Genomic DNA, 18,791 nt, shown 5'->3' on the forward strand with positions numbered 1-18,791 from the left:
ATCCCCTGTTTACTTGCAAAATTATGGCATCAACAACTTCTTCTTAAATTGAATTAAGAATAATAATTATCACTCTTTTTGGGTTTCTTGCAATCGGCAGCATAATGCCAAGTATTCCGCAATTGTAACATTTTCGATTTTTCTTAAAATTGGCACCACGAGTTTTCTGATTTTTATATGTTTTGTATTTCTCATTTTTGTTCTTGTCCTCCGACATTGAAGATCGGTCGACCAAATTTGCTCTGGAACTGAAGTCCTTAGCTATTTCAGACTTGTCTCGAAGCCTGTTTTTCTCTTCTATTCGGATATGAGTAATAACATCCTCAAGTTTCATCGTCTTTCTTTTGTGTTTCATGGAATTCTTATAATTTCTACATGACTCATGAAGTTTTTCAATTAAGCAACCAACCACAAAAGGTTCGGGTAGTGCAATACCCTCATTTTTCTGATCACTAATCAATACATGAAACTCATGTATTTGTAATGTGAAATCCTTGTTGTCTGACATCTGAAAATTAATAAAATTGCCTACCGCATATTTCTGAGTTCCATCATCCTCGGTGATGTATTTCTGGTTCAGACTTTCCCATATTTCATGTGTATTTTGATAGGAACAATACACATCAAACAGGTCATTAGACAAAGTACTGAGTGCAGTATGACGACATACCTTGTTTGCTTTAGTCCAAACATCAAAAGTTTCTTCATAATTTTCTGAATCTTCACTTGGTTTTGGTTGCGTCAAGTACTGCGCCACATTCGTTACCTCCAACGGATTGAAGATCTTTTCTCTGCATCGCTTAAAAAATGACCCGTTAAAGGGTTCAATCTTCGAAACATCGGGAAGAGAACGAGAATTGAATTTTATAGCAGCCATATAATTCTAGTCTTAAGATTGTTCGAAAACTAAGGCTATGGATGTTATAAATGCAAGCAAAACTGATCGAGGCGTGAAGATGTTCACTGTCCTTAAGAATAGATTTCGCCCCTACGGTGAAAACGGTTTAATAACGTCTACTCTTCGGGATTCAACGATCTCAATCCGGCAAGAGTGCACTCTCTTATACTGGATTCTTATGAACAAAAATAAATAAGGTTAGGGAAAAGCACAATGTATATGCACCATAAGCATAAACATAAGACACTGCAGTATTGGTAGAGAAGAGGAATACTAAGAATAAGGGAGAATTTTTTCCTTTCTTGGGCAGTCAATTCCTATATGTGTATATAGAGATTGAACAGACACATGATAATCAAATTGCAATGTTTTATATGGATGTGTTTTCTGGAATGAAACCATTTAAACCATATCTTGATAGGTATGTGTCTGTTGACATTAGTGTCAACAAACCAACATAACTCTTCACCAATTCTACCTATTTGATATGCCTGTTGGGATTACGTAACCATGAAGTTGGTTATTGTAACTAACTGAATAGGTACAATACATTTTATATTGATGTATTTTGAACGCATCTATATAAACTCCAATACTACTTTAGCTTATTCCTTTCTACAATATTTTCCTCAAGATTATCAAACATATCAATAGTAAGCTCTAAATTATCAAGTCACGCATGCAAAACACCAAATGTCTCTTTTTGCCATTTTTCACGTTTGAAGTTTTTTTGAAAAAAATATAACTAGGTTTACCTGAGAAAACCTAGTTATATTTCCTTTCTAAAATTAAGTACCTTCGGGACACTATATTTTTTTTTCTCGTCGAAGAGTTTCAAAACTCTAGAGAAACTAGGGTCCAAGACTAGAGAAAAGACTTTGGGGACCAAGTCAACTACCTTCTCGTATCATCCTATGCTAAGAGCTTCTCCAATGGAATGTGTGTGAAGAAAAAAGTCTTCACCCACATAGGATACACAACCATTTTTATAAAAAATAATCTCCAACCCATTATGTGAGGATGACGTGGCAAAAAAAAAGTTAGACATCCTTAGGTAAACCTCTAGTTTTAGACATTCGAGGATGTGTTCCCATCCTAGTCACACTTTTATTAATAAAAAATCATTAAAAACAAAAAAAGAAATCATTAAAAACAAAAATGGAAATAATTTTAACCAACTATATATACCTATAAATAAGTAAAAGAATAATACAACGCTTTATGGGTTGGAGATAAAATTTATTTTTTTCCTAATATTTAGGATTTTTAACTTAGAGGATGTCTTAAAAGTGATGCCACATAGGAAATATCCACATCCACCGTTGGAGAAGCTCTGAGAATCCATAATTATGTGGAAGAGAGATTGAGATTTTCACATGGTTCCAAGCTTCAATACAACCATTAACATTGAGATTTTGCATGAATTACTTACGGGTTTATCACATGTTCTCTACTTGTCTATGCCAATCATCGGCACACCAGAAACCTTGTCCAATTTCAAACGTTTTCTTTGCTTGTTGTCTATCCCTTGTTTCCTAAAGTTTGCACTTGTACAAACAACGGCACATTGCAATTAGCATCGTTCATAATCATCTGTAGTACGGAGTACTAAAATAAGTAATATAAACAACTATTAATACATGTTTGAAATGTCAAAAAAACATAGGTGGTAATGTGGTAAGTGTTATGTATGATCATGATAAGAAACGATGGTCTTATCACATCATCTCATCATCCCCTTCTTTCCTTGAACTTTCTGTTAGACTCAAATATCAATTCTTCCAACTCCCTTGTGAAGTAAAATTCAGCTTCAATTTCTCCTTGTATTCCTTCATCTCCCTTTTGTACCTCTCTTTATCTTGCAACCCAATTTTCTGGTAAACCTACAAAAATCAAACAAATTTTCTATATCAACGAACAAATGATGTTAATCCCAATCCCATACCACGTACGACGAATAATGGAAACTTACCATTCTATCTTCTTGACTGAGATTACTCCAAGACTCGCCAATCATTTTAGTAAACTCTCTTTCTCTATTAGGATACACCGTTTTAAGCTTCGAATGTTTCTCAGAGAAGAAGAAATTATAACCACTCCTGTTTGGTTTCGGACGATCCGGGTCTCCGTATCTTCGTCTCCTCCTCTTCCTACGAAGATTAGGATCATATGGAACAATTGCACTTTGACTAGTTGGAACCATCGAAGCCGATTCAAATGCAGGTGGATGGTATAAAACTCCACGTAGAATCTCATCACCCAACTTCACCGAAACCAAATATCCACAGTCGAATTTCCCATCAATCGTTCCAATCACTGGCAAATTTTTGGGACCTAATCACAACAAAACAACCAAATTTCATCAATGGGCACATAGGATTTGTTTTTGTTTTTTTGGAAATGATAAGTTTAAAAAATTTAATAATAATTAATTTACTAGGAAAGTAGAGAAAAAAAGTATACTTTTAGTTTGTAAAGCTGAACTTGATTTTGTCTTGTTACTAGGCGTTTGGTATGGCTGTATTTGCATGGACTGAGAAGAAGTTACTACCAAATCATCACATCTTACGCCACCAGTAGTATGTCTGTATGTTAAACTCTTAATAACTGGCATTGCCACTGCAAACAAACAGTAATAACATGACATAAACCTTGAAATATCACAAAAAAAGAATCCAAAGAAGAGAGATAGATGATAATTGATATAGTACCTGATGAAGGGGTGCATTGAAGCTTAAAAAAATAAACTTGTTCATAATGATAAAGAAGGGATGCATAGTGTTTCCTCAAAACATAAGAAGCACTTGTTGCTGTTTGTGGGAAGTTGAAAATTATGCCCACATCCCTCCATTTTTTCTCTATCACAACCTTAAAATCAAAACAATCACAAGAAAATAAAAGATTATTAAGTTTATCAAAATGTGAGAACATTGAAAAAACAGAGTTTTTTTTTCTTTTTCTTTCTGAATCAAACTGACCTTTTCAAAACCACCTCTTTTAGTAACTTCCACGTACAGGATATGCAAATCAAGCTCTTTTCCTCCAATTACAGGAACCCTTATTAGAAACAACAAAGGCAAACAAGAATTAGAATTCAAAGCGTTACAATCTCCAAAAATGAAAATTTTGTTTCACAGAATTCTCATTTTTATGCAGCAAAAAAAATGGCATTTTACTCTGTTTTATAGAAATTAAATGTAGAAATAATAGACCCATATACTCTTTAGTACTCAAAAGTATCTACTTCAATGCATTATCCTATATGTACATGAAAATAAATAAAAGAAAAAACAAAGTCTCTACTCTCTAGTAGTTTAAATATCTCTACAGCCACAAAAAGTCTCTGGAAAATAAAGAGAAGCAGTAGTAAAAAGAAAGCAAACCCATTAAAGAAATGAGAGAAACTTACATGATTTTGGTACCAATTAAAGAATGAAAATGTCTAAAAGTTTCCATGAAGACACTACGATTCTTAACAATTTCTTCATGAGTTGCAAGTGGCACAAGATAATGTTTATCCCCCTCCTCATGAACCCCATTTTCTCTTCCTCTTCCTCCTCCTCCTCCTCCTGATAATGCTTCAGTTTCACTTTCAGACGAAGACATGGATGATTTTCCAAACATTAGAGAGAGAAAGAAAAAAAAAAAGAACATAAGATAGAGATAAATTTTGTGTTTTTGAGTTGTTGGCAAGTATATCAACAAAAGGGTAATGTTATTAATATATGGTATAACCAAGAAAAAAAACCAGATAGAAAAACTGCACATATAAGAGAGTGGGACACGTGGAACGAAACGGTTATGCACTATTTTGGCTCTACTTGTGTACAAAAAAAAAGAATTTGTAATTATTACCGTTCAAAAGAATACAGTAACTAAATCTCAGCTCTGATTCTGTAAACTGAATTTAATCTGAATCAGCACTATACAGGCATATGCACTTTGCAAATTCATCTTTAGCTGATTCAAATTAGGGTAAAACTGTAAATACTCATCAATATGATTCTCTCTCTAGAAAGAAAGACTACTTTGCTTTTTCTCTTTAGACTGTGGACTCAAGTCTTATCTGACATCACGAACTTCAAATGTTATCTAATCGTATCTGGCCGTACTGCTATCTTTTCTTTAGCCGTAAAAACAATGACAAGTAAAGACATGAAGACCTTTTCTTTAGCAAACAGATTTAAATCAGTAGAATGTACTTACAGGACATCATTTTTTGATACCCACTCGAGTTTTTCGACGTTGAATCTTTTGATGGTACGGGGTTTGAGGGTGGAGATGTGTTAACTTGTAATTCACGGTATTATTGAATGGGTATTCATTACCACGCGTAATTTCAATGTCAGTAGGTACTAAGTGTGAGAGAAGAAAACTTGTGCGTGTTGTGGTTATTAGCTGTTTGAAAATTAATGATCATTATTGGATGTGTGTAAGTGAAAATAGACAACTAAAGATACATTTGTACAGTACTTTGTATACTACTCCAAGGCACTAGATAGATAGTAGATATACTTGATCAACGACGACAGTACGTACTTGCTTGTTTGTGGAATAACCGGAATAAGCATATGGGAATTCAATTCTGATTACAGGAAGTTGGAACCGAATTAAATGGAAAAACAACCACCTGTTGTCCATCATCGGCTACAACCGTATAACGTGGATTAGTGCTTCCGGTCTGTTAGTTTTTGATAGAGGAACGACAATGAAACGCGTTCTAGTTGTATTTTACTTTTAACACCTCATTTTGTATTCTTTTCAACTGCTTATGCTAAAAAAAATTTAATAAAGGGGCAAAAACCAGAAAGTCAATACAGGATTGACTCTCAACAAAACAAACAAAAATTATAAGCAAAAACTAAAGTGAATCAGAAAGAGAGAAGGAACAACACATGCTACCTTAATAAAAGTTAACAGAATCTATAATAAGTCATATTTGGCATTTCGATACGCTTGAGAAAAGAAGGCCTTCTCAAATTTATAAGTCTTTCACCTGCGCCTAATAGAGCACCTTTTTTGGCCAAAGAATCAGTAGAGAAATTAATTTCTCTAAAACAATGGCTAAAATGAACTTTCTCCAAAGCTTGAATTACTGATTGAGAATATGATTGTAATATTACCTTTTTGCATTTCATATTCACTGCCCATTACAGAGCACATAAGACAGCAAACACTTCTGCTACAAAGTTTATTGCAATTCCAACACCACCATGTAATGTGCCAATTACCAGACAGTCTTCATCCCTTGCAATAATCCCAAAACATGTATTGCCTGGATTTCCAAATGAGGATCCATCACAACAGAACATAGTATAACCATTTGCTGGAGGCTGCCAGTAACATTCCTTTATGCAATTGTATTTAATGCTTCTGTTACCAAGCTGGAAGAAAGAAATCACTTGACTGTCATAGTCTTGGCTCCTTCTGTTGCTTTTCATTCTGTATACACCTTCATGAACAAGTTGATATATTTTGCTTTTTAATTTATTGAAATTTGGCTTCACTTCATTAAAAAGCTTGTCATTTATCTGAAACCATGGTTCCTTCATTTTGGCACATGCAACTATTATCCAGATTTCCTTCACAAGAGGACTTTTGTGTTTTGCTGCTTTACAGATATCATCAAAAGAAAGAGGATTCTGAAATCCAAACACTTCATGTAACCAATCCTATGCAGCCACACTGAATTTACAACTCCACAGAGTATGATCCATGTTGTCTTGCTCCTCTTTACAGATACAACACATAGACACCATGTCCAAGTCCCTATTCCGTGTCGGAGATTTTTGATGCGTGCCTCTTTTTCCATGGAATCAGCTATCGATTTATAGTCTATACTAATGAATTAGATACAAGCATGTGGAAGCTTTTTAAGAATAATAATTTTCTTTTCAATAGTGTTCTCTGCTTTTCACGGGATCTCCATATTTCCTTTATTGACGATATCCGCGAGTTGTTTGCAATTTGTTACGATGTTAGATAGAATATTTTCCGTTAGCCATTTACCTGCCATAAGTAAAGTTGTAGCTTCAACTTGTAAAGCCGATTTCGCTTTTTCTGATCCTACTACAATATGCATGAATGAATCATGATCTACCAGAAAAGGGATGAAAGCATATCCCATAGAAAAGGTTTATTCTTTGAGAGATGCGTCCACAAATATTATCCGGTCAGATTTTATATTGTCGACTAGGTGAACTAGACTTTCTGGGAGAAGAGCTTAAAAATTTCCTTATTTGTTCCACCAAAACATTTTATGTCCAGAGTAATTTCTTCGAAAACTACCAAACATCTATATTTCCAAATGTACATGTTGCAATTTTGTCCAGGTTATGAACTAGCACCTTTGAAGAAATCCAATCCAATCCATAACCCAATTTCTCATTGAATCCGACGATACTTGAGCGTTGATTGAGTCTAGAGAAATAACAAACCAAATTGCTTTCGCGAAAGGGCATTGCTAAAATAAGTAAAATTATGTTTCCTGAGCCTGGAGGTTACACATAAGACACTCCGATGATATGTGGAGTAGTGCTTCCAATTTTTTAGTTTTTGATTGAGGAACGACAATGAAACGCGTTCTATTCGTATCTTAATTTTAACACCTCGTTTTTTATCCTTTGCTTACGCTAAGTTTTTTTCTTTTTCTTTTTTTGTTGTTTTGATCAATAATGGAAAAGTTACATATTATAATTTTCTTGCTTATTAAACATGTTACATGATATATTATTTTTTGTGCTCCTTGATCTAAGGCTGGCTCTAATCAGAGCCGACCTTGAGCAAAGGTTACCAAGACTTCGTCCTGGGCATCACGACCAAAAGGGCATCAAATCGGTGAACTATTCAAGGGAGTTTTTTTAGAAATATCAAAACAAAATTAGTGTGTTGTGTAATTAAATAAAAAAGGTGGGGAAAACTCCAAAGACAATAAGGAGCAAAATATAATCAACTAATGAGTTTTAGGGTCCCTTGTTAAGTATCTACTTAAGTAACAAAAATCAAATATGTAAATCAAGTATTCTAATACTATACGGTTTCTCTGTTCCTCAAATCTCAATATCTATCTCCTTCTTACTGGGTTAACAACAGCTCAACCATCATTAGTGATGATCGAATTCTTCCAATTCGTTAACAAATACATAATGAATAATCTCTATTAGTTATGTTACAATTTTTCCAAGCCACCGGACAAATATATTTTATCCAAATTATATCCTTAGGGCCAAAACTTTGTATTCCATCTTGTTCTAATTTGAGTTTTAATGTTCCAATTTTTTTATAATCGAATTTATGCATATTATGATAATATCAATAAATTACAATGTTCGTTATTGTTAATCTCTTGGCGCTCACTTATTATTGTATTTGTAGTCACTGTCTACTGGAAAAAACTACTTCTAAAGAGGGGAAACATTTTGTAGTTTGCCTCGGGCAACACAGTTGTCAGGGCCGGTCCTGGCTCTAATGGTTCTCCAAGATTCAACATTTTTGGAGAACCCACGTCATCAAAATTCAACGTCCAAGCGTAATCGGAATTCAAGATTCAAAACAAAGACGCCATTTGAAAGGGCATCTGATATATCAACTATTAGATCACCAATAAAACTATGAATCCAACTGTCTATATAATAATGATGTTTGAATTTCCATAAAGTATCTCCCAGACGCCAATTGAAATGGCATCTGGTGTTTTTTTGGGCGCCAACCCTAACGACGTCCTGATGTTGATTTCATCCTATGTACAACGAAGCAGAAGAACCCTTGTTCATTTCAACTTAAAAAGGACGCAAAAATGACACTTCTGGGGGAGAAAGTTGAATCTACTCCCCCAATAGAGTAAGCCTAAGTGAGTCACGTATTGGAGATTTTTGATACGTGTATCTTTTACCATGGAATCAGCTGCCGAATTATGGTCTCTATTGATGAATTGGGCACACACCTATGGAAGCTTTTTAAGAATAATCTTCTCTTCAATAGTGTTCTCTGCTTTCCACAGAATCTCTATATTTGTTTACTGACGATATCTGTGGGCTGTTTGCAATCTGTTACAATACTTGATAAAATATTTTCCATTAGCCATTTACCTACCATAATTAAAGTTGTAGCTTCAGCTTGTAAAGCCGAATTCTCTTTTTCTAAGCCTGCTGCAATAGCATTATTGACTCATGATATACCGAAAAAAGGATAAAAAAGTATCCCATAGAAAAGGTTTCTTCTCTGAAAAATGCGTCCACAAATATTATCCAATCAAATTATATTGCCAACCAGGTAAACTAGAAATGCTTTTATTTTATCTAGCTATTGTGTTCTGATCCTTCTGGGAAGAAGAGTTTAAAACTTTTCCTATTTGCTCCACCAAAATCGTTTATGTCCGGAGTAATTTCTTCGAAAACTACTAAACATTTATATTTCTGTACCACAAAGTTGTCGCAGTTTTGTCCAGTTTATGAACTAGCATCTTTGAAGAAATCAAATCCATAACCCAATCGCTCATGAAATTCGACCACACTTGAGAATTTATTGAGTCTAGAGAAATAACAAACCAAATTGCTTTCGCGAAAGGGCATTGCCGAAATAAGTAAAAGTCTGTTTCCTGAGCCTGGAGGTTACACATTGGACACTCCGATGATATGTTTGGATTATGGGATGCTAGACTGCTTAAAGTAGGTAAAGATTTTTGGAACAATTTCCACGCGAAGAGCTTTATTCTCGGGAGAATCGGTAAAGTCCAGTTTTTTTTTCCCCAATGGAAATTTGGAATTTTTGTATCATCCTAATTCTGATCCACCAAGAAGTTATAAATATTCTTCACCGTCAAACATCCTGAAGGATAATGTCTCTATCTGATTTTGTCTTCTCCTTTTATATGCGGCGTTATTGCTAAACTTTTCTCTTTTATTTCTAAGCTGAATAAATAATCGATCTTGGAAGTATCCCATCTTCCCTTTGTATTTAGTAACTATTAAACCGTTTGCAGAATTGGTTTAACTATATATGTCGGGGTTGGTATTTAATCAGTATTGGGAATCCACTTATCTTCCCAAATTCTTGTAGATGCCCCATTTTTATTTGCCAAACGAAATTATCCTTTATTATGTTTAAGATTTTTTGGATACTAGTCCAAATACAGGATAAATTTGAAGATCTCATAGAATCAAATGGGTTACCATTAGGTAATATTTTGCTTCCATCAGTTTGACCCATAATTTGTCTTTTCCCAAAACTAGTCTGCCTGCTAATTTTGCTATAAGAGCTATATTGAATTGATGATGATTTTTTATTCCTAGACCTCTTTTGATTTTGGTTTACAAACTCTTTTCTATGCAATAATGTTTCCCCCTTTATCTTTTTATTCGTCTTTATTCCACTAAAAATCCCGCTAAGTTCGTCTTATGCTTTGGTTTATTTCACCTTTTCAAGGAGGATGGCCTATACATTCTTTTTGATGGGGTCAAAGTAAGTCTTGCTTAAAAATAATACTAAAGAATAAAAACAGATTGCAAATAAAAATAATTTAATATATACAATTACCATTCATATTATGGAAGCAAAGAACTCGGCTTGACTATGCCCGCCATGTTTTCACCTCTTGGTGAAAATATTTTGAACTCAACATTTTGGTGTTTCTCAGCCTCAACTGGTCTTCAGTTGATTATTTCTCTCATCTTCTAATGATTTTTAAAACTCATCCTTGTTGATGATTTTAGTTTAGTTCTCTTTCATCTCTTCCTTTTGATTTTACTTAAGCCTCAGTTTGTTTTTTTAGCCACCTTGGTCTATTCTCTTCATTATTGTACATCCTCATTTATTCTATATGTATTGTCAACACCCTTCACTTTAATGGCGTCAACTGTTCCTGAAACTCATGATTTTGATGACATAATTAAAAAGGCGGGGGTACCAAAATACACCACTAACTTTTTCATTTGGACCTTTAAGACAAAACCTAATGCAGTTGCAAGTAGACCAACTTTATGATCTTTGAGGAATATGAATATACAATTTATCTTTCTTGCACAATCAGTAATTTAGAACAAAGATCGTGAACCTGACTGAGTACAAGAACTCTTGGACGATTTAAAAAAATCAATATCTATGTACCGTAATAGTACATGAACCGAATTCCAACAAGAACAAGTTGATGTGATTTCAATAGTGTTGTAGTAAGATGGTTCGTTCAAGACTTGTAAAAGCATATTTTTAGACCTAATTTTATTAAAAATAAAGAAAACTTAATTCAAATTTAATTTCAAGATATTAAAAATAACCAAGACACTAGATTCCAACATTACACATGAATGAATGATGGTAAATATTCCAAAATCCTAATTATCTTTAAGTCCTTTGTTTCCTAATTCACAAATAATCAGGAAATTTTTCGAATATTAATTATATTCCCTAAGCATAGATTATCAATTGATTAAATAAAGTCTAACCTATCAAATTGAATCACAAGTAATTAAGAAAATTTTACAAACAGTTTAAAACTCTGCGAAAGCAGTGACTGAGTGAATCATAAATAAAATTAGAGAAAAGAAATTAATTACCAATTATTCATGCGTAAATAGCTTCCTCCATTGCCTTGGTTACACGAGAATTAACTCATCATAATGGAAACACACTCAAAATATGAATTCATTGCTCAAAAGATGTTCACAAATAATGAAATAGGAGAATAATTAATTAAAACCGTGTTTGTAACACTTATATTTGTTACAAACTAATTGTTACATAAAACGATAACATGAATGTGTCGCTATCATTGTTGCACAATGATTCTCCTAGGCAGTACTTGTTCTTCACCAGCATTAAATTATTCTTTCTCTGTAACTTAGTTTACCGGCCCAGTTAATGCTCTTTACCTCTCCCAAACTCTCTGTAGCACTTCTATGCCCCTAGCATCGTTTATATACTCACTAGCCTCAAGGAAATATTCGTATTAACGCTCAAAAATGCTGTCATAACTTCTCGGGATTTTATTCCTTTTTCTTCTCTACATTGCGTTTAATCTCTGGAAACACATTCCAGCATGATTCCGCATGACTCAGACAACGTGAACCACATTGTAGTCACACAAAAACTTTCTCCAGCTCATGTAAATCATATGAATATCTCCATCTCCCCTGTTTTCTTCAATCCTGCCAGTCGTGGGATTATCTGCTTCACACCTTCTGTATGCGTCTTTGAGCTGTCAATCCTTAGAGAAAAACCTTAATAGAGAAGATATCATACCTCATTGATCCTCAAACTTTCCATTTATAGATCATAGCAAACCTGAGAGAAAAAAGCCTTCCCTGTTTAATGAGATTACGTGTAATCTTCCCCTCTCATCGAATTGAAAGCACTTACCAATCCTGTTGTGATATAACAGCTGGTATATATCCAAACCAAGCGAGAAATCCGACCAAATTTTATCCAAAATCAATACAGGGAATATCGCAGGTGAAATACAATTTTCCATGTTTTATCAACAAATCCAATATCCGGCCCAAATTGATTGAATCGAACAGAGTTATCAGCCATGTTCAGTTAATCCAAGTCCATCCCAGCCAAATTATCCCGTTGAATCTCCCTAGAACATCTCCAAAATCTGAACCCTAATATGGTTCGCTACTGTCAGAACTCCCACCAGTTTTCAGAATTTAAAAGGTAAGGGATGACCTCCCCCAATATAGATGGGGGTGCGAATAGTAGTTGGCGCTCTGGGGTGTAAATAGTAAATAAGGTGCCCCTTATCCAAAGAGAGGGTTCGTTTAGCAAATGTCCTCCGGGGGTTCCCCGAGTAATTTTTCCAAAAATGTTTATTGCCCAAATATACCTACAGACACGTAAAACATCATAATAAGTACAAAAATAATATAGAAAATTTAGGACAACTTAGACAGAAAAATGTGTCTATCACAAGTCTTATAGGTTCTATACAGTTTTTGTTAAAAAATGTCTAGGTTGATTATCGAATCACTTGCTTTTACTTTAATTGTATCAAACATAAATATAATGCGGAAATAAAAAGTAAAGCAAGACACAAAGAAATTTTGCTAACGAGGAAAATTTCACCTGCAGAAAACCTCCGGGACCTCGTCCAGTTTGAATACCGAGTCGTGTTAAACCGCTACAGACACTAGCCTATTGTTGATGGTAAATTTTTGACGAAGGCTAAAATCGTAAAATAATAATTTCGTATATTTTTGACCTAACTTCAGATGAATGTATGGAATTCATATTTTAGAATTAATACATGAAACCTTTACCGATCAAAAAAAAAATTATACATGAAAGCTCATGTCACGATGATCTTTGACCGAGTGTGTAGCCTCTTCGGAGCGTGCATATATATATATAATTATTAAAGCCTCTCCACTGAGCTTTTAATATTCTACATATTTCATAATTTATACTGAGCATTTCCAATACACACTTCTGTATATAATCGAGAATGATTGGAAGGTCCTAGATGGATTAACCACTAGTATAGAGCGATAACGTCTTCAGGATGTCGTAAATGTTCCTTGACTACGCAGAATAAATATTCAAAATGAGTATGATATTTGCACTATCTCATATCTCGATTCTCGAATAAACATAATGCTCCTAGGCAGATCCCTGCTAGTATAGAGCCATCAATTAGTTAATTCTAGTGCAAAATTCATCAAGAATTCCTAGAAAATAGTTTACTTTCATCACAATATTTTATTACTTCGATCCATGGCTTTTCTCAGTTGAATTACATGGATTAATATTAAATATCTATCTTTCGGGCATATGGATCACTGATAAACGCATTTATGTGTCTATTTTGATCTCGATTTTCTATATTATTAGTAACCATTTTTGTACTTATTTTGGTATTTATCTCTTTGTAGGTATTTTTGGAGAAATAAAAATGTGTGGAAAAATTTGCTCAAAAAGTGGTATTTGCGCTCGTGGGAGAAAATCACTAAAGGCACCCCTCATTTGGATAAGGGAACCTCAATTACTAAGGGACATCCACTTGCAATTTACATCCCAGGGCCTCCCAAGTGTTAAAGGCACCCGACAGTTGGATACGGGCTCACCATCCCCTACCTTTTGAAAATTGAAATTGGCGGGAAACTTCTTGCAGCGAAGGGATTTGATTTTCTTGCGACTTTAAAAGAGATTCAATCGCCAGAATTGGTTTCAGTGGACCTGTTTGGACTTAACAGAGCTGGTATAGGCCTTTAAATCAACAGACTTGGGTTATCTAATCGAGTTTTGAAGAAACTGGGAGAGTATATCCACGGAATTTCAGGAGAGATCGAGAAGAGTTTTAGTCGGATTAAATTGTTGGACTGGACTAAAATCAACATGCTATAGTTAGATAGTCTAGTTAATGGGCGTGGATGCGGAAAAGGAGAAAGATTTCAATCGGAGAAAGAGTTATTCGGGAAGTATTGGTTTTATTTGGAAGTTTCTTCGTAAAACAAGGAGAATATCTCCTTTGTTATATTAAGTTCTATATTTGGAAGAGTTTTAACCAAATCAGACCCTCTTTAGAGGCGTAAAGAAAAAAAAAAGAGGATGAAAAATATACGTAACTTGTCCGTGAAGAAGAAGAAGAAAATAATCGAAGATTTCTTGGGAGATTTATCGACCCTGTTGTGTATATATAGGCTTCTGCGAGGTATGGAAAAAGGTTATCGAGGGTTGGGGGAGCCAACAGAGGGCTCTGGTACGAAGAATAAGAATTGCAAAGAAGTTAGCTGCTGCAGCCGGAGAAGAAGAAGAACATAAACCGTCACCATTTCATTTGTAACAATTCTGCAACAATTATTTTTGTTAGGCTTTTCTATGTAACACTGAGTTCTGTAACAGTGGATTCTGTAACAACTGTAACTGTTGGATGCAATATAATTGATATTATTATTTTGAGCGTGTTTTCACCATGAAGAGATAAACCCCATCATTGGGACAATGGAGAAAGCTTTATTTCATAATTGTTTGGTAACTATAATTGATTCTTTATGACTTTTTGCACTTATTTTAATTGATTTATGATTTCCATTAATTAGCTGTGATTTCGTTTTTGATTCTTTACGACTTTTTGCACTTATTTTAATTGATTTATGATTTCCATTAATTAGTTGTGATTTCGTTTGATGATGTATGCTTAGACGTAAGAGATTTTGTTACACCATGCTTTTGATTTACATCTAATGTTTTATAAATCTACCTTGGAAAAGAAATAAAGTCCATAAAAGAGCTATAATTGTTAAGAACCAATATATGCACCACTTGATTTTGATTAATGGTGGAATCCTAAGTCTCAGTACCTTTCGATACCGTGACATCCTTTGTATATATTTTCTTTATTATTTTGAAATCGAATCTTAACAAGTCTGAGCAACGAACCTTATTCTTACCACTTCAAAATTACATCAATCACCTGTGAGTAACCCACGAGAAAATAGTGCGAGTGTACTTAGTAATAATGCACGAACAAGCAACCAAAAATACGGAAGAATGAGGATATATGGAGAGCCACGCAAAATACGAAAGGAAAAAAAAAAGACGCACGGGAACGGAACCACCGGCCGGCCGTCCATGCCACGGTCGGGGCTGGTCCCATGCCTCCCTACTTCTTTCATTTTATTATTATTATCCCACAACTCTTGACTTTCACATTCGTGCAAATTTTTGGTTTTCCATATTTTTTTTCAAATATTTCTCAATTCTCCAAAATTCGCCAAATCAAATGGTCCCACTACCGTTAAGCCTTTTCACCAATAAATATTTAAATATTATTATTTCATATATTGCAAGTGTGAGCAAACCCCTACTTGCTCCTCATGCAAAATCGGAGAATTTTAGTCAAAATCGAACTCTTCTGAAAATAAAAAATATTGCACAAACATCAAACAAACAATACCTAAATTCTCAGGAATTGATGAATGTCGACATAATGGCCTGTGCACCACCATGGCTGGTCGGTCCACTTGACCACCATGACCGGCCGGTCCCATGGTGAGTTTTTCAATTATGTTGTAGTAAGATGATTCATTCACTCAGATTTGTTGAGAATTTGTTCTAAGACTTAATAAAGAAAATAAGGAAAAATATATATACAAAATTTGTCACAGGATGAAGAGACGCTGAGACGCGGGATTCCACTACTTTTCATATTGTTATGGTTCAGTCATTAACTCTAGACAATATAGCTCAAACAAAAGAAGTTGTGACTCTAGTTCTTTGCCAAAAATAGATTTAGTAAAATATTATTTGTAAGTTAAAAGCATGACGCATCTAAAGTATTAGAACTAAGCATGCGACATCTAACAAAATAACAAATAATTAATAGAAATCATAAAGCAATTAAATTTATGCAAAAAGTCAATAAAAGAATTAATTCATCTACAACAATCATGAAAAGTTGCTTCCTCCGTTGTCCCAGTGATGGGGTCTAGCTCCGCATGGTGAAAACACACTCAAAGGAATTTTTCATTGCTCAAAAAAGGTGCTTACAAGGAGAAAATGGAGAAGTAATTCAAAACCGGGTTTGTAACAATAATATTTGTTACAAACCAGAGAACTACGACCCACAATATGTGTCACTGATATTGTTGCTCTAAGACCCACGTTAAGCGTCGTTGTAACTGTTGGAAAACGACTGTCTTTGGCAGTCTGTTCTTCGTGTTCTACAGCAGCAGAAAAATATTCTCTGCAACTCGTCCAGTCTCTTATTTGTAGCTCTCTATTATCTTCCCCCAACTCTCCATACTCCTCTCTAAAACATACCATCAGGCTATATATACTCGACAACACCAAGAACAACTCGTAATAACATCACATAATCCTCCATTACTTGATATTATTCTCGCCTGCACTGTTAACGAAATAATCTCTTATTCTTCTCTCTCATGCGTCTGTGGCAGCTGAAACTTTCCAAACATGTTACTATCACGCCAAAGATTGAGTGAAACTCTATCCGATTGTGAACACAAAGATCTGGTGTCAAATAATGCGCGCAGACTCATGACAATACAGTAAATAAGCTGCGCCTGAGGGGAATGGATAAGTTATGTCGAATCCTTGACTCAGAGTTCTAATACTCTTCCTCGTCTCATCAACTACAATCATTGTTCTTGGCTCATACAATAAGATAAATAGTGGATGAAATATAAAGTGTACGAACATGATACACCATAAGTATCGAATTGAACATATAAAATATAAATGCATGAATATAGATGAAACGATTAACTTATATGATTCATCACTCAGATATCTGTCTCCGGGATTGGGTTTTTCATTATATGTGTGAGGGTTACAGAAATAGTCGAATGACTTTGAGACCAATATAAGCCTGCGTAGCAGGAGGAACTTTACTTACACTTTCTCTATCTCTCTGTCTCTCTCCTATTCTCTTCTCAATGTTTTTCGCCCCCTCTTCACTTGGGAGAGAGGGGTATTTATAGGGTGGTTACGTGGTGTCCACTTCTGAAGCCCGTTATAACCTTATCCTCTTGTGTCTTGTGCCGCTTACGCAGAGGCCTTCGTGTTCTCAGTTCTCTCTGTGTGTTCCGTTTGAATATGCAGTGCTATCTGCGCTTCCTCCACAGGCTGACTGACACGTATGCTGTTTGAGGGTGTTTAATGCGGGTAGTTGAGATGTCTGTCCGCGGTAGACAGCTGTCCTCTGCCCCTGTCTTGTCTGCGTCAGTCTGACTATCCCCAGCCGTAGATATTAGATCTTTATGGGGATAGGATAAAGTGACTCTTGGGTTATCCTCTAGTGCTTCGCAGTTTTCTATTGTTTATGTTTCCTCGATCCTCTACCATTGGATCTGGTGGGTGGCGACGCTATCTTGACAAGGCGCGTCTCTTGGATGTCCACGTGTGATATCATATCTTGATGCTCTCAGCCGCATGTCCTCCACGTGTGTCTTTGTGGACACGTGGCGGAAGATGAAATGTGTACCTACAATTTGCCCCTTTTCATCCTACTGGGCGGTTAGTCGAAGTGGGAAGAAAAAACGTGTTACTCTCTTCATCATCTCTTTATTATTTTCCTAGATTTTAGGACACGTTCCCCACTATTCGCAATAACTTCTGCTTGGGTAGTGGGGCGGTTTTATTTCTCTTTGTATATATATATGAGAAGGAATATGAAAATTCTCTAGTCATAAATTTCATTCCTTCTCTTTCCTCAGAACTTTTATTTTTTGTTCTCTGCTTTTGTTTCCTTGTTATTAATTGTTGTTGCTGCTACTGTTGTTTTTGTCTTTGTTGCTGCTGCCGTTGTTGTTCCTTAAAGCTTTCTGCTGCTGCTGTTGTTGTTCCTCGAAGCTTTCTGCTGCTGTTGTTGTTGTTCCTCGAAGCTTTTCTGCTGTTGCTGTTGTTGTTCCTCGAAGCTTTCTGCTGCTGCTGTTGTTCGTCGAGGCTTTTTTCACGACCCTGATTTTTCCTTTATAGGTAAGTGGTTCTACTGTGTTTGATTATCTTTTGAAAACTATATTCGTTTTCTGTTGTTGCTATATATGTTTGTGATGAAGAACATATATATAGATGTGTGTATGATTGCCCATGTTCGTCATTACAAACAGTAATGATATCTTCCTTCGTGCATGCTTGCCCCTATTTGTTATTTCCCCTTTTTATTTAGCTTTTGTTCTTATTTTCCATCTGGTTCATGATTATGAAGAACTAGATGAAATTGGGTTTTTTGATTTTCGTTTTGTCTCCGCGGAAATCTGAAACTTGTTTGTGTACTACGCAAACATGGCTGACCGTCCGCGGGTTTCTTATCAAACTCCACCGCCTAGTCCGCGTAGGGATCCTGATGTTCCTCCGCCTGGTGGAGGTTCGTCTAAATATTCCCAAGGTGATGCCCGCGTTCATAGGGATTCGTCTTCTTATGGTCAGAGGCACTTAA

General features: G+C 35.2%; 1 protein-coding gene across 2 annotated transcripts; it reads right to left on the reverse strand.

Moving 5' to 3' along the window:
• Positions 1–2,066: 2,066 nt before the first annotated feature.
• Positions 2,067–4,598, reverse strand: LOC113356964 (high mobility group B protein 9-like). 2 transcript variants are annotated; one of them, XM_026600203.1, is made up of 7 exons: positions 4,308–4,598; positions 3,877–3,955; positions 3,610–3,766; positions 3,362–3,517; positions 2,871–3,232; positions 2,629–2,781; positions 2,067–2,588 (listed from the first exon to the last, which is right to left on the reverse strand). In XM_026600203.1, the coding sequence occupies exons 1-6, from the start codon at positions 4,550–4,552 to the stop codon at positions 2,671–2,673; spliced, it is 1,110 nt and encodes a 369-aa protein (XP_026455988.1). In that variant the 5' UTR covers positions 4,553–4,598; the 3' UTR covers positions 2,067–2,588; positions 2,629–2,670. The 2 variants fall into 2 exon arrangements, with proteins under 2 accessions (XP_026455988.1, XP_026455987.1); XM_026600202.1 differs by having other exon boundaries at positions 2,431–2,781; positions 4,308–4,597.
• Between the last annotated feature and the right edge of the window lie 14,193 nt (positions 4,599–18,791).

The sequence above is a fragment of the Papaver somniferum genome, chromosome 3 (genome assembly GCF_003573695.1).
Source record: "Papaver somniferum cultivar HN1 chromosome 3, ASM357369v1, whole genome shotgun sequence".
Classification (NCBI taxonomy): Eukaryota; Viridiplantae; Streptophyta; class Magnoliopsida; order Ranunculales; family Papaveraceae; genus Papaver; species Papaver somniferum.

Bases quoted from the DNA above. Each gene is read 5' to 3' on its own strand.
- LOC113356964 (XM_026600203.1), bottom strand. From the start codon at position 4,552: ATGTTCTTTTTTTTTTTCTTTCTCTCTCTAATGTTTGGAAAATCATCC. The intron at 3,956-4,307 runs GTAAGTTTCTCT...GTTTCTAATAAG, and splicing joins TTAATTGGTACCAAAATCAT to GGTTCCTGTAATTGGAGGAA. The intron at 2,782-2,870 runs GTAAGTTTCCAT...TGATTTTTGTAG, and splicing joins TCAGTCAAGAAGATAGAATG to GTTTACCAGAAAATTGGGTT.